This window comes from Arachis ipaensis, chromosome B03, assembly GCF_000816755.2.
Source record: "Arachis ipaensis cultivar K30076 chromosome B03, Araip1.1, whole genome shotgun sequence".
Lineage (NCBI taxonomy): Eukaryota > Viridiplantae > Streptophyta > Magnoliopsida > Fabales > Fabaceae > Arachis > Arachis ipaensis.
In genome coordinates this window covers 10,049,511-10,065,539 of record NC_029787.2, presented here as the reverse complement: position 1 = coordinate 10,065,539, position 16,029 = coordinate 10,049,511, and the positions used below count along the sequence as shown (strand labels likewise).

The following is a 16,029-nucleotide window of genomic DNA, read 5'->3' as shown; positions in this document are numbered from 1 at the left end:
TAAATAATAATAATAATAATAATAATAATAATAATTGTAAGTCAAATTTTTCGAGTTAAACTCCAAAGTGGTCCCTGAGATTCCCGATTTGCACCAATTTAATCCCTAACTTACCAATTGCACCATTTATGTCCCCGATTTTGTTAAAATTGCACCAGGGTCGTCCCTCCCCACATCTCCGGCCAAATTGACTGCCGCCGTCAGTGACATGGCGCTGAGATGCCACGCTGGATCACTTTTGGCGCTAAAAGATGGAACGACGTCGTTTGATATACGTTTAGAACAAAACCCAAATAACCCATAATCACTTCATCTTCCTCTTCGTCTTCTGAAAACCAAAACAACGCACCATGAAGTCTTGAGTTCTGGGCACTGTATAAGGGTTTGAAGGTTGAAAACGTTTTGTTCCGTGGAGTTCGCTGCGATTGTTATAGTTTTGTGCGATCGTTGTCGTTGACGGAAGCAGAAGGAGTTCATCGGGAGCACACGAAGGTACGTTTGAACTCGGAAAAAACAATACTTTTCAACAAAAAAAATATGCATCAATGTCTGTATTTGTTGAAAACTTGATTTTGGGTTGATGAAAGTTTAAAATTTTTTCATTATCTGTTAGGGTTTATGTGGGTGGGGGAGAAATTTTTTTCCATGCTCTGTTTTTAATGCAATTTTAGTTGGGTTAGTTGATGGGTGTTTCTGGTGTTTTGTATGTGATTGAATGTCAATTTTTGTTTTTGCATGTATGAAATCTGATTGTTTGATTCCTGAATTTGGTTTTTTGCATAATGCAGATGGAGACTTTGATGGATATCATGTTCCATCATGGGGGAACACTTAAAAAAAATGATGATGGAATATTAGTGTACTCACCAGATAACAGAACTTGCTTAGGAGATTTAGATGAGGACACGTTGGATGTGTTCTTGTAAGGAACTATTACAAGGAGCTTGGGTATGACAACATAATTCAGTGTTGGTGGCTGCCTCCGGGGAGGAGCTTAGATGGTGGACTGAGGGCTCTTACATGTGATGGTGAGTTAAGAGATATGTGTTTTGCTGCACAGAAGAATGATGGAGTTGTTGATGTGTATTTTGAGCATGGGGTGTCCACACCAGAGGTGATTGCAGGGAATGAAGTTGTAGTATGGCTTGATGATACTTGTGAGGGAGATTTGGTGAGCAAGAAGAACACTAGTGAGGGTCCCAAAGCTGATGGCAACACGTCAAACCCAAATACAGAACCGAATCCCATCCCAAAAGCAAACCCAAGTCCCAAAAACAATCCTATTTCACCCCCCGAAACCAACCCTGTCACTATTTCAAACCCCATTGATGATAACACAACCTCCAATCCAAATCCTGCTAGGGCTCATGACAAACCCATTCTAAAGCCCAATTATAAATCAAAGCCCATGCCAAAGTCAAAGCCCAACCCAACATCCATCTCCAAACCCAAACTGACTGAAAAGCCCATTCAAAAACCCAACCCAGGCCTGAAAACCAAATTGAGAGAGACTACCAAGGCATGCTCCATAGCAAAAGAAAAAGACAAATAAAAAATGAAGTCCAAACCTCAGTTCTTACCTAAGAGAATTACAAGATCTCAAGCTGCTGGAACATATAGAAGGTCTGCTAATAAGGGCAAGAAAGCTCTTCATGTTGACTTAACTGTAAATGATGACTCTAGTGAGGATGATAGTTCAGAAGATAGTTCCTTTAAGCCAATCCAAGAAGACAGTTCTAGCAGTGAAGACAATGCAAGTATGTCCAAACTAAGAAATAGGAAACTAAAAGAAGTCAAGAGACATGCATATGTTGCTGCTAAGACAAAAGAGAACATAATGCAACCAAATGATGCATTGGTTGAGGATGTGTCAGATGGAGAGGTGGAAATGGGGCATTTCTAAAAACACAATTCGAAGGTCAAATCTTGGCTGCTGTGGCACAGGATGCCAATCATCACATTTACGTGATTGCCTGGGCTATAGTTGAAATAGAGAATACGGACACTTGGAAATGGTTCTTGGAACTGCTTCATGCTGATCTTGGAGACTACAAGACTAACGGATGGTGCTTTATTTCTGATATGCAGAAGGTAATGTTACCTTTCATATGCCTTTAACAATCTATGAGTCTCTGAATTTATAATGAACTGTCTTGGAATATTGGTTGTTACATATGGTTGTATTTTGTATGCATGAGGTTGCTTGTGGATAATATGCACAGTTAATTATGTAGCTATAGCAGTAGGGACGAATCGTGCATTTTACACCTAAATGAAGGGACTAAATTATATTAAAATGCGAAAGTCAGGGACTATATTAGGGTCATTAATGTAAACTCAGGGACTGTTCTGTGGCACGATAAAAGTGTGTACATCACTTTTTGGTTTTGACACATAGTGTACCAACAATGTTTTGCAGGGTTTAATTCATGCTGTGCAGGAGGTGATGCCAAGAGTTCACCACCGTTTCTGCGTTTGGCACCTCTGGAGGAACTTCAACAAACAATGGAAGGACCTTGAGTTGAGGGGACTGCTTTGGGAATGTGCCAAATCAACAACGTTCCAGGATTTCATTGATAATCTGAACAAGATTAAGAGGGTGAACGAGGAGGCTTGGGCATATCTCAACAAATGGCCTAGAGAGTCATGGACAAAGTCCCAGTTCAGCCATAGGCCAAAACTGGACAACATTTGCAACAACGCCTGTGAGATTTTCAACGCAAGAATCAAAGAGGCCAGAAGCAAACCCATCATCACATTACTTGAGGAGGTGAGAATGTTTGTGATGAGAACTATTGCGAAGAATAAGGTAAAATTGGCAAATCATGTTGGCATACTCCCCCCTGTAATTCAAAGTCGCCTAGATAAAATCAGAAAAGAATCAAAGAACTGGATGCCTATCTGGACCGGTGATGAAGACTATGAAAAATTTGAGGTTCATGGCATCCAACAAACATGGTAGTGGATCTTGGAAAAAGACTATGCACTTGCTAATTCTGGATGCTGACCGCTGACCTTTATCAACCTCTTTAACTTAATTATTAATATTTGTGTACTTTGATGACTGTGATTGTCTTACTCTGCATTTGTGTGACTAACTGTAGGCATTCCTTGTGTTCATGCATGTGCTGCCCTTGCAAGGGTAAACAAGAGGCCGGAAGACTTTTGTCATCAACTGTGTACTATAGAGGCATACAACAAGACTTATGCCCATCACATTAACCCTCTTCAAGGCCAATCATTGTGGGAGAAATCCATGTACACTCATCCATAGGCCCCTACCATTAGGAGGAGGCCTGAAGCTCTGACAAAGAAAAGGAGAAAAGATGTTGATGAGGGGAACAGTGGTAGCAAGAAAGCCAAACCAAGTGGAAGTTTGAAAAGGGTTTTGAAGCCATTCACATGTAGGTATTGTGGGGTAAAAGGGCATATTAAGAGAGGGTGCTCAAAGAAGAGACTGGATGAAGTAGCTGCTGCTGTTGCAGCTGCAAAGGCTGCTGCAGATAAAGCCAAATCAAAGGCTGCTTCAGAGGCTGGCCCTAAACCTCATACTGCTGCTTCTGCTACTCAGGCTGGCCCTCAACCTCAAACTGCTACTTCTGCTTTAAATCTTGGCCCTCAAGCTCATATTGCTGCTGCACCAGTTGATAAACCTCCTGTTGTGGAGATTGAGATATCACAACCAAACTACGAAGGATCACAGGTAATACAATTCTTGACGAAACAATAGAGCAAAATATATTTTTATTGTTTTCTGGGCTCATGTGTTTGAGCTATTTTCCTGCTGTAGGACATAGCAGGAACTACTGCACCTGCACCATCAAGGCCGGAGAAGTTGCCCACCAAAAGGAGGAGCTCACCACCACCTCAATCAATTCGTGTAGATCCAATGCAAGGAGCCAGTGAGGCAACATCTTTTAGATTGGCCAATTTTATGAAGTTTGTTCCAACTCCCGGTTTCAGAGCACCAAGGAAAAAGAACAATTCATGACTTTGACATCAAGATGTTTAGGACAGTACTTGATTGTTTTGTTAAAGGCAATTAATAGACAGTAGCTTTGTGTAGGTTGCTTGTCAAAACTTTTGTATTGCCAGCCTTGATATATTAGTTGTGGCACTTCTTTTGTTTCTTTAATGTTTGCAACTCAGATATGTAAATGTTTGCTACTCAGATATGTTTATCTTTGCTACTCAGATATGATTATCTTTGCTACTCAGATGATCTATAATTATTTCTCTTTATGATAACTAGTCTATCAAAAACAGGGCATAATATAACTGAAGATAAAAAACCAACTCTTACTTTCATTCATCCATGAACACATTGCATACAACATAACATTGTCAGAACTTCAAAGTCATAACCAATACAACAACTACAACGAACAACACCATCATGCCTAAGAATTGTATCATACATTTTTGGGTCCTCACTTCAGCTTCCAATTTTCCAATCCTCCAGGCTAAATTGACTCTCACTTGCTCATTGTCAACTACAGTTGCATCCACTCTTCCTTCATGTTCCTCTTCTTCTTCTAGATCATCAGCCCAGAGAAAAAATCCACATCATGTTTTTCCCCTAATCTGAATATGAGATATGATAAGAAGTAAAGAACAGAAAATCACTAAACAATTTTTCTCACAAAAAACTCACATTGTAATTTGGACAATCGAAGAAGGGCTTATCTGGGTTGGTATTTGTTCCGGACCAACGAAGCATGGGCCGGCAGCCGCATCCACAGCGGTCAGGCACCCGCGACGGTCTGGTCCGACTCCGCGTTCTCGTCGTCGATCGTGTAGAGCTTCCCTGACCCTGGCTCGGACACCCAATCATGGTTTTCGTTTCAGTTTCACGAGTAACAAAAAGGAAGCATGAGAAGAACGTTGCTGGGCAGAGACAAGAAAAACGTTGCTGGACAGAGACAAGAAGATGAAGTGGGATAACGACGTCATGCTACAAATTAGGGTTAAAACTAGGTATAGGGACCAAATTGGGTCAAACAGTTTCAATTGCCACCTCAGCTAGCCGTTATCTACGCCAGCGTGGCATCTCAGCGCCATGTCTCTGCCGGCGGCAGTCAATTTGGTCGGAGATGTGGGGAGGGACGACCCTGGTGCAATTTTAACAAAGTCGGGAACATAAATGGTACAATTGGTAAGTTAGAAACTAAATTGGTGCAAATCGGGAATCTCAGGACCACTTTGGAGTTTAACTCCAAATTTTTCTAATTTTGATCGAACTAATTTAGTGCTTTTTAATTGGAGGGTGGATTGAGATTGAATTGAAACCTCATAATATTGAATCTTATACTGTTATACATTTATTTATTTTATTTTATATACTTTATTTGCTATTTTTGCTTCTTCGATGAGTAGGATAATAGAGTCATTAATTGCCACGTAAATGGACCAATAAGAGAGTGACAAACCAGGCGCAAGTGAAACGACACTGTTCTGATGTCGTATTGTGATTTGGGAAAAACATGAATCTCACGAACACAAACATTACAAATCTCTAAGCTTCTTTCGGAGTGTTGAAAATTCCACATTTATCACAACACCACCATCACCAACACCAACCCTAGGGAGAAGAAAAGGACCCTCCTTTCACTCATGGCTTCCGTCAAAACCTTCTGGATTTTCTCTCTCGTTCTTCTCCTCCTCGCTTCTCCTTTCGTTCAAGGTCAGCTACCCCCAAATTGTAGATCTAGATCTGCTTTTGAACTACGATCCATGCATGTTTCTGTTGCCATGATCTGTTATTGGATTTGTCATGGAAATGAAGATTCCTTTCAACTTTTTCTTTCTTTAATTGCTACCCGAGTGGTTCTCTTTTCAGCTCCGGTTTTGAGCTTTGATCTGCTTTTAGCTCCGTTGAATTTTGACTTTTTGGGATTATGACCATTGTTGGAAATCGTGATTTTGTTTTGTTTTTTTTTTTTATCAGCTTTGTTTTGTTAATACGAGTGCACCGCATTACCCTTCTGAGGAATTGAGCTATGGATAGTGAAAAATATAATTTTTTTATCATAAATTTTTTTTTGGCACTTGACTACTGGCATTATATTTTAGGACCAATTATGGAAACATTCAGCAGCGTTTAAATAAATTTGATGTTGATTTGTTAGTGAATTTTTCAAAGCGAATTCTCAATTCGAATCATGAATCTCGTGAAGCGTTTATGCCACTAAATGAATGCTACATTTATCTGGTTTTGTTCATATGCATGGTTGTTCTGTTAGCATGGTTTTGATTATAAGCTTGATAGAGCTTGTATTTTAGTATTTTACTCTCTCTGTGATATTTTGGTTTATTTGCTCTCATTCCCTACTGACAAATAACTTGTATGCATGTTTGTTTTTATGCATTCTGTGCATGACCATGATTGAAGTTAGTTCTTTTCTTCTTTGCTAGTTGCTAGGTGCCAGTCTGATTCAGATTCAGATGAAGCTGTGGACACTACCACTGAAGAATCAAATGATATTGGCATCGTTGGTGATGATGTCCAAGATTTTGGTGATGCAACGACCTTCCCTGCTGCTCCTGGAGTTGATACCATATGTGTTTTTCCGAAAAATAGTGCAAGACGTAATAGTCATTATGCTTATCCCACAAAAATGTGATTTTCAATGTATTCTTTTATTTGTATTTTTTCAACTGTGGATTGATTTTATTTTATTTTTCATATGATGCAGTGATAACAGCTGGAGAAGAGACAGAACTGCTTGTTGGTTTGAAAAATGATGGTAACAATAAACTTTGATACATGTGATTTTAGCAATGCAGTATCCTGCTTATAGATTTCTGTCCTACTATTGTGCCTTTCATTTTTGTCTTATAACACGCGTTTAAAAATAAACATTTCTTCAGTTTATGTTACATCATTTTTCTTAATAGTTTCTGAGTTCCCTGTTGTTAGAGGCCAGCATTTAAGCAATAAAAATAAATAAATAAATAAATAAAGTTCTCATCCATTAGTTGATTTCATTTGTTATATGGACTGAAAACAGGTGATTCGAGCATGAATGTCATTGCAATTAGGGCTAGTGTTCACCTGCCGTTTGATCATCGTCTGCTTGTCCAAAATCTTACTGCTCAGGTAATAATTTGTCATTGAATTTGGTTATTTGCTTGCATTCAAGGACTATGCTTCCGAAATTACTCTCAGTTTCATGCTTGTTTAGGTCATTAGGTGTTATGAACTTATGCTTCCAAATGATGTAAATGGTGGAGACCCTCAAGAATTTAGGTCAATATTGGGAATAAGGTTTTTATTTTGAAACTGAGAATTTCAAATACTCCAAAAATTAGTTCTGGGTAGCAATACAAGCAAACTTATATAATGTTGGGTAGTTGCAATTTTTAACACATACTGTGATCTGTATTGTTTGGGTGGGTGCACATAACTGACAGAAGGTGGAAGATAGAACAAAGTTTTGTTTTCTTAAAAGACTGGATTTTGATACATCTATTGTTTGATTTTCATACATTAGAATTTAAATTGTGTTATTTGGTATCTCTATCCAATGGCCTTTTAGCAGGTTTGAACTAGTTATGATATCTCCCATTCCCTTTTTATTTTCTCCAGAGTCCCTTTTATCCCATATGGTAGCCTATCATTTTGAAGCTAGAGATTCAGAATACCCAAACATATCTCTGCTTTGACAGCTTTTCCAATTTTCTGCAATTCCTTTTTTCATCTAGTAGCTAATATGTTGTTGAAACTTTGTACCATGACTACATAGCTGACCCTCGAAAGGGCTTGTACCATGTCATTAAGACTATACTGATTCTGGAAATGGTAGCCAGCATATATGATTTAAGTATAAACTTTTGTTGTAATTTCAGGTTTTCAACAATGGTACCGTGCCAGCTTCTGCACAGGCTACATTCCCATATGAATTTGCTGTAAGCAAGTTCTTGCAGGTATTTCCATTGTTTTGAAGGTCAATGATACTTTTGCTTCTTGCTCGGAACATCACAAAGCAGTTACATACGCATTATACCTGATTATTTTTCTTCTGTGCAGCCTGGAACTTTTGACCTTGTTGGCACTATTTTGTATGAGATAGACCAGCATCCTTACCAGAATACCTTCTTTAACGGCACTATTGAAGTTGCCGAGGCCGGTGGCTTTCTTAGCATGGAATCTGTCTTCCTTGTTACTCTTGGAATTGCCCTCCTCGTCCTCCTGGGGCTATGGATTCATGGTCAAATACAACACCTATCTAAGGTATTAACAATCTCTCTACTTTTTCAAAAGTAATCCAATATTAAATGGATTGCTAATCCCAGTCGCAGTAGCTTCAGAGTTTCCGTTGGTCCTGATTTATCGTTGGACTTTTATTTGTTTGTTCATTGCTAACTACCATATGTCATGAGGTCACAAGTTAATTCATTATTTGGAGAGATCATGTTAGTGAATGTGTTGTTTTAACTGATATGGATGGTGTCAGATGTCATATAGATTGGCTTGTTTACGTTTTTTTTTTTTTTTTTTGTTCAAGCATATATAATATTGAGAAACGAAGCTGATTATGATTTAAATTATAAAATAAATCTCTAAACTTTTTGTCTATCTCTCAAGCCACTTTTATACTCTTTCTGATAATGTTATGAATATTTTCTCAGAAAACAAAGAGGGCTCCAAAGGTTGAAGTTGGGACTAGATCAACAGATGCTTCAATGGATGAATGGCTCGAGGTTTGTATGAATGCCGTATATATCGGATTCCATGTCTCCTGCAGCATTTTTAATGCATGCTCTAGGAAAATTTATAGCCACTTTTTTTTTCATTTATAACATTTTCTAGAAGTTACATAAAAAATCAGAAATCAGTGGCTGTGAATGTTCCTGTAGAACAAATAAAATGTGCTTCAAGAGCATGCAAGCATCTCTCTCTCTCTTGCAGTTCTGTTTTAAAGTTGTGTTTTTGTTATCCTCCTTCACTTTTCTTAATACTATAAAACATTGCTAGGCTTCTGAAATCTGTCCATTTCCTGTTTTTTGACACCAGGGAACTGCATATGCTCAGTCCAATGCAAACAAATCAAAGAAGAAGAAGTAGATGAACAAATACTTTCAAGTTTCAGCCACACAAAAGTCTACCATGGAGTGAAGAATCATGTAACTCAGATTAGATTGGAGAGTTTAAACTTTAAAGAGAGCATGAGGAAATAGTTTTAAAATTTAGGCTGAAAGTCCTGCCCTTCTCTGTTGTAGTTTAAAAGAAGTTTCTACATTTTTTTTTACTTATCCCAATGAAGTTGAGTTTTTTTTTTTTTTTCTAAGAAAAACTAACAGGCATATCCGAGTTAGGAAGGATAGCACAACTTTTGTTACTGTTAGAATTTTTGTTAGATAATGTTCGATTTCACTATATTTTTCGCGTTTACTATGGGTGGTGAACTTTGAATTTTGGTTTCTGGTTTCGGGTCCCTGTCTTCCTCTGTTTTACATTCATTAATAATTATTATAGGCAACTGACATGGCATGTAATAGTTTCTTCTGAATATGAATACTGGTGGTTGGGTACTTTGAAAAAGCTCGTAGTTGACACTAAATTAAAAAAAAAAAAGGGCTCTACTAAAAGTGAACTTGCCTCTTAATTATAGCAAATTTTGATAAATTTGATGTTTCTATTTTTTTAATAATGCTAAAGTGTATTTTGGTCTCTTAAATTAGTCAGATCTTAATTTTTTAAAATGACAGTCTTCAATTTGAACGAGTAAAGTGGTAATTAGTTCTTTAAGGATATTGATCTCAAACTAATTAGTCTTTGAAAAAAAGAGTATTAATTAAGTCTTCTAGAAAAGCAAACAGTGGATATGTTATCTTTTTCTATCAATTTATCATTAACATGTATGTTTATGGAGAATTGTCATGGAATAATAACTTTTGAAGTAAAATTTTACATGTTTTGTTAGGATTTATGATAAAATAAAGAGTAATTAACGACAGTTATATGGAAATTCATAAGACAATGAATGTTTCACAATCTACATGGAAATTCATAAGACAATGAATGTTTCACAATCTACAATATCATCATTCTCATGTTTTTGTGACAGCAATGAGACACATTAGTAGATAACGGTATCCGTAAACAGAAGAATATAACATATCCACTGTTTATTATCATAGAGGATTTAATTAATATTTTTATTTTATTTATGAACTAATTAGTCTGATATCAAAATTCTCAAAAACCTAATTGTCACTTTACTCATTTTAAAGAAACCACTTCTATTGACCAATGCCTAATTTTCAACCAACATCTCTCTTCACTTAATGTGGATATATTTTATTCAATCTTGTTACGTGTACATTAAAAATTAATTACTAAAATACAAGTTGAAATATAAAATACATATTAAAAATAAGTTAAATAATACATATATTTATACACAAAATATATAATAACTGATTTAGTAACTAATTTTTAATATATACATAATATTTTTTAATTTTATTTATGGTATAATATCTTAATTTGGTTCATATTACTTAATCAAATTAAAATTAGTAGACACTAACTAAATCACAAGATTCAATTCGAAAACTATATTGACCATGTCTACTGGCCATTATAATGTTATGGTGGTATTTAACTATCACTATACTAAAAGTTGTGAGACAAAAATTTGCCTAAATGTTAACATGGGTCACATTATTTTAAAGTTGAGATCTTAATGGATTATTTTTAAATCAAATTGACTTATCCTCCAGTTTTAGAACCTGAAATGAAAATTACATCTAACTATTATCATGTGCTATACTTGAGCTTATATTTAATAAATGCCGTTCATAGTAGGAGGCTTTAGCTACTTAGCAAAATTAATTTAAGACTATAAATAGCATAAGCAAGTTTAGATTCTTTGGAAAGTGATAGCCAATTCTATAGAATAATTCACTAGAAATTAGCAAAACGTCATAATTTTATTTCTATAATTGATAGAGTTTTGCAATCCTATAACTATATCATATATCCAAAAAAATCATAATGAAAAGATGGATCATAATTCATAATCATGGCAACAACGAATGTCTATGAAATATCTAAATAGGTGTACCTAGAAACTAAAATAGTGGCAATTATTAATTATAACAAGAAAAAATATCTTATAGATTTTAGCCTTTTTATCTTGGAGAGTAAAAGCCTAAAAGGCATTTGAACCCTTATAAAAGACTAGGATATTAAATTATAAGTCTTATTGATTATGATAAAAAATATTTTTCAAGAATAAAAATTGTCTTTTTTATAATAGAAAAAAAAAATACATCATATGCAATGCATACCCTTTTTAAAAATTTAGTTAAAATTGTCAACTTTATATTTAACTTCACTCTTCAAAATATATAATTTGTACATTATTCCTTACATAGCTACCTGCGAAATAGATAACTATACAAACCATGTATATATGCATAAATTAATTATTATAACATAATCTGCCTATTCTACCTAACTACTTTTAGAATTTAGTTTTTCAAGAGTAATTAACGAACAATCTAATTGTTTTCAATGATTTAAAATCCGATGATGTTATTAGTAACCGTTGACATATAATAGAGAACCAACATATGACATATTTGATGACAATTCACATTAAAAAAAAAAAGTTACTATTTTCCCACTATTACATATTTGTCACGGAAGTAAATATTCTTAGCTTGTTCTGATTTCTTATAGTAAGACTGAACTTTAAATTTGAATAAATTGTATAACACTTTACTTTTTAAAATATAAAATAAAATAAATTGTTAAACCTAAACTAATATGGCTCAGGTTAAATAAACTTATGATGGAAGTTACAAAGGTTTAAGTCTATTTGGTTCATAAAAAAAATCAGGCTTTGAATTTGGTCTCTAAACAATACCAATGTGTGTTAAATTGATTATTCTAATAATTTTTTAATTTTTACATGCACGTCACTTGTTAGGAGACCACTTTAATAGATACTAAAAATGTCTTTTTGTGTCATGTTATTATTGGACATTTTTATTAAACCGGTTAATAATTTATTTTTTAATAAACTAGAACAAAATCGATTTATTATAGCAACAATAATAAACTCAATTGTCTGTATTATGATTATTAGACCCGATTTGATCCGATCGAATTACACAATTTAAATCGAATATCTTTAAATTTTTTTATAAAAAAACAAATATATCTCTAATTTTTTGTTTTGCGGACATTTAAATCCCTAAAAATTTAAAAATACAATTAAATTTCTAAAAAAAATAGATTTTGTTATTGTTATTAAAAAAAATCGGTTTTATTCTAATTTGTTAAGAAATTAAAAAATAATCGATTTATTAATACGTTCAATAATAATGCGACACATAAACGTCTTTACAAAAAAGACGTTTTACGTCTTTATGGGATCATCCCCACTTGTTAAATGTCATATAGCACCTTAAAATCGTAATGTGACAAATTTTAGTTCATAAGTGGACAACTATCAATAACACATTTAGTAAAAATTTAACAAAAAAGACAACTTGACTCATTGTTTTTTTATTTTTGAGAAAAATTTATCTTGCATATTCGTAATTATCAGGATACATTAACCTAAAATTAAAGAGAGGATCAACTTTACTCAATGTGGTATCTTTTAAAGGCTATATTGACTCATAGGTGATATTTCNNGCATCAAGCTATTGTGGAATACAACTTTTGTAACAGTAGCCTTTTTTTTCCCTATCAATAGTCACAAGACTAAGGGCTATTCTTCACAAGGAATTATGCATCTTCCTATTCTCTCTTTTCTTTTAAGTGGTTCAATCATATTATAGTTGGTCAGCATAATCAACTACTTTACATGAAAAAATTTATACAGGTGCATGTGTGATCATGTTGTCTTTATTATGCTCGAATGCAGAAGCATCACTTTGTTCATAATCCTTTCTGTTATTCTCATAAAACTTCATGTGATACAGTTGATGAAAACTAAGGAATTAGTTGAAGCATGTGGTTCACGCCACCTCATCTTTTGGAACTTCAAAGTTGAAACACCTCAAAGTTTTATTTGACCTTCGGTTGCCATTTATCTTTTTTCTTAATTGAATTACCAACATTTGTCAAACATAGTCTTAGTTAAGAGATTAATGTTAACTGGTTTAGTTAATTTCCTGTTATGTTATACTTTCTGTTTTCTGTTAAAAGTTGAGAGTAAAACAAATCAACCTTTTTCACTTGTGAAGAGTACCAGAAAGCATAAACCGTTCTTTCTCCTTGTCAACACATTAAACACTATGAAGTAAACTTAACAAGTGACGAAATGCATTTATTAGAGACCTTTAAAGTAGGTTGAAACAGATGTTTGACATTAAGATACACTTAGCTGTATGGTTGAGAGTTCATAACACATTCAATGAAAGATAATGCCATTTGCTTTGCAAGGAAACTGCTACACATGCCCTTAATAATGTCTTTTTCTTTCTGTGTAATGTAGTCAGAAACAGGGTCCCTTGAACCATGTGATGATCTTAATTTCATTGTCGGTGAGCCTAACTTAGAAGATATACAATACCCAACATTTATATGTATATATATAATAAGCTTAGCTTATGTGAATCTCAATCTTATCACACACTTACTCACCTTAATAGCTTCTTATTAGTGTTACTGGGAACTGTGACATTATTGCAGTTCCATCAATATAATGCAGATTTTCACTTGGCATCAAGGAGCACTTGTGTGCTTCTTGTTGTCAGTGCTTTTTTTGGGTCTTGGATTTTGCCATGGAGACCAAAGTACATTGGAGGTAGTTGGAATTGGAGAATGCACAGATTGCAAGGAGAATAATATTAACATAGAACAAGCATTTTCTGGTATACACAGTTATTATACTATCTTATATAATACATACAAAATATCTGAATGATTTATTTCTTATACTATTTTGTAAATAATGAAAAAATAAGTTACCATATAATATATTCATACCAATTTAAGTGTTTTAGTACTTTGGAATATGTAGAGAACCTGTCATGTGTACAATCTTGTGGCATGTTCATATTTACTATAAGAGAACCATAACATATATGCAGAATCTTATGAACTTTATATCTTTCAGGATTAAAGGTGAGTATAGATTGCAAAGTATCAAATGGAGACTTCAAAAGAAGAGGTGAAGGTGAGTTTGACAAGAATGGGAACTTCAAAGTAACAATTCCAGAGGACATAGTAAAAGATGGTGAAGTCAAAGAAGAGTGCTATGCTCAATTGCATAGTGCAAAAGCTGCACCATGCCCTGCACATGATGATGATGGCCTTCACCACTCTAAAATAGTTCTCACCAAATCAAAACTTAGCACTGTTGGAAAACTGAAGTTTTCATCAGTTACATGCCCTTCAAAATTCTTCTGGCCTTTGTTCAAACACCCTCTCTTTAACCACCCTCTATTCAAACACCACCCTCTTTTCAAACACCCTCACTTGCCTAAGCTTCCACATATTCCAATTCCTCACAAGAAATTTCCACCAGTTCCACATTTTCCAATTCCTCATAAGAAATTTCCACCATTACCACCAAAACCAAAGATTTTCCATAAACACCCTCACCCTTTCTTTCCACCTATCTATAAAAAACCTCTTCCACCACCAGTTCCAATTGAGAAACCACCTCTTCCTCCACCAGTTCCAATTGAGAAACCACCACTTCCTCCACCAGTTCCAATTGTGAAGCCTCTTCCACCACCAGTTCCAATTGTGAAGCCTCTTCCTCCACCTGTGCCAGTTGTCAAGAAGCCATGTCCACCACCAAAGGTCGAGAAGCCGAAGCCGCCTCCATCGCCACCGGCACCAATAGTTATACCTCCCAAGAAGCCATGTCCACCAAAGACAAAGCCTCCACCATCACCAAAACCATCTCCACCAAAGACAAAGCCTCCACCATCACCAAAACCATCTCCACCAAAGACCAAGCCTCCACCATCACCAAAACCATCTCCACCAAAGACTAAGCCTCCACCATCACCATCACCATCACCACCATATGTTAAACCTCTTCCTCCACCTGTTCCAAAGCCATCATGTCCTCCTCTTCCTCCCAAGATTCTTCCACCTCTTCCCCCCAAGATTCTTCCACCTCCTGTTCCAATTTACAAGCCACCACCAGTAGTTATTGGTAAACCACCATGTCCACCATTTGTGAAACCTCTTCCTCCACTACCAAAGCTTCCACCATGGAAGCCTCTTCCTCCACTACCAAAGCTTCCACCATGGAAGCCTCTTCCTCCTCTTCCAAAGTTGCCACCTTTCAAGAAGCCTCCATGTCCACCCCTTCCTAAGCTCCCTCCAAAGTCCTTCTTCCACCATCACCCCAAGTTTGGAAAATGGCCTCCACTCCCACCTTTCTCTCCTTCTAATCCATAGTTCCATTTTATTAGCCATTGTGCAGAACTAGGTTGTTGTTGTTGTTGGCTTGGCAACTTAATTTGCATGCATGCATGGTTTAATTCTTCATGTCTTTGTTTCTTTTCTTTCTTTGTGTATCATCAAGGATTTTTATGATGTATTTAAATGCAAATAATAAATTGTAAGCCTCCAAGGGATGTAGAATTCGAAGAGCATCATCATGAATGAAGGGTGAGAAAGTGGAAACAGAAATTGATGGATATATGTTCGATTAATTATTTGTACAAGCTTGCAATCAAGTGTATTAATTGATGAACAACTTGAGCAGTATGATTAATTTGCTGTGCTACTCCCATTTCAGAGTAACTATCCTCGGAGAAAAAAAATATTGCAATTTTTTAAAATAAAATGTTCCACAAATACCGAAATTCACAACATGTATGTACCAAAATATAATATAAGAACTAATTTACCATATATTTAAATTTTATTTAAGAATTTATTGTTGGACAATAGGTTACTACATACCCAGGATAACAATTTTCGACCAAATATATAATTAATACATTATTGAGAATTTTATACTAAAACTTACATCAAAATTATTTTACAATATAATTTTTTTTTGAAATTTAAAATTTTTTTACAAACTATACACCTTC

The 16,029-nt window shown here is 35.1% G+C and overlaps 2 protein-coding genes across 2 annotated transcripts; both read left to right on the top strand.

The window, feature by feature from the left end:
- Window positions 5,349–9,533, top strand: LOC107629605 (translocon-associated protein subunit alpha). The gene is made up of 8 exons (XM_016332424.2): window positions 5,349–5,683; window positions 6,415–6,588; window positions 6,696–6,746; window positions 7,011–7,099; window positions 7,849–7,926; window positions 8,030–8,233; window positions 8,632–8,703; window positions 9,017–9,533. Exons 1-8 carry the CDS (start codon window positions 5,614–5,616, stop codon window positions 9,065–9,067), a joined length of 789 nt encoding a protein of 262 aa, XP_016187910.1. The 5' UTR covers window positions 5,349–5,613; the 3' UTR covers window positions 9,068–9,533.
- On the top strand, window positions 13,550–15,716 carry LOC107629606 (proline-rich protein 4). The gene is made up of 2 exons (XM_016332426.2): window positions 13,550–13,839; window positions 14,085–15,716. Exons 1-2 carry the CDS (start codon window positions 13,671–13,673, stop codon window positions 15,383–15,385), a joined length of 1,470 nt encoding a protein of 489 aa, XP_016187912.1. The 5' UTR covers window positions 13,550–13,670; the 3' UTR covers window positions 15,386–15,716.

Bases quoted from the DNA above. Each gene is read 5' to 3' on its own strand.
- LOC107629605 (XM_016332424.2), top strand. From the start codon at position 5,614: ATGGCTTCCGTCAAAACCTTCTGGATTTTCTCTCTCGTTCTTCTCCTC. The intron at 6,589-6,695 runs GTAATAGTCATT...CATATGATGCAG, and splicing joins TCCGAAAAATAGTGCAAGAC to TGATAACAGCTGGAGAAGAG. The intron at 8,234-8,631 runs GTATTAACAATC...ATATTTTCTCAG, and splicing joins AAATACAACACCTATCTAAG to AAAACAAAGAGGGCTCCAAA.
- LOC107629606 (XM_016332426.2), top strand. From the start codon at position 13,671: ATGCAGATTTTCACTTGGCATCAAGGAGCACTTGTGTGCTTCTTGTTG. The intron at 13,840-14,084 runs GTATACACAGTT...TATATCTTTCAG, and splicing joins CATAGAACAAGCATTTTCTG to GATTAAAGGTGAGTATAGAT.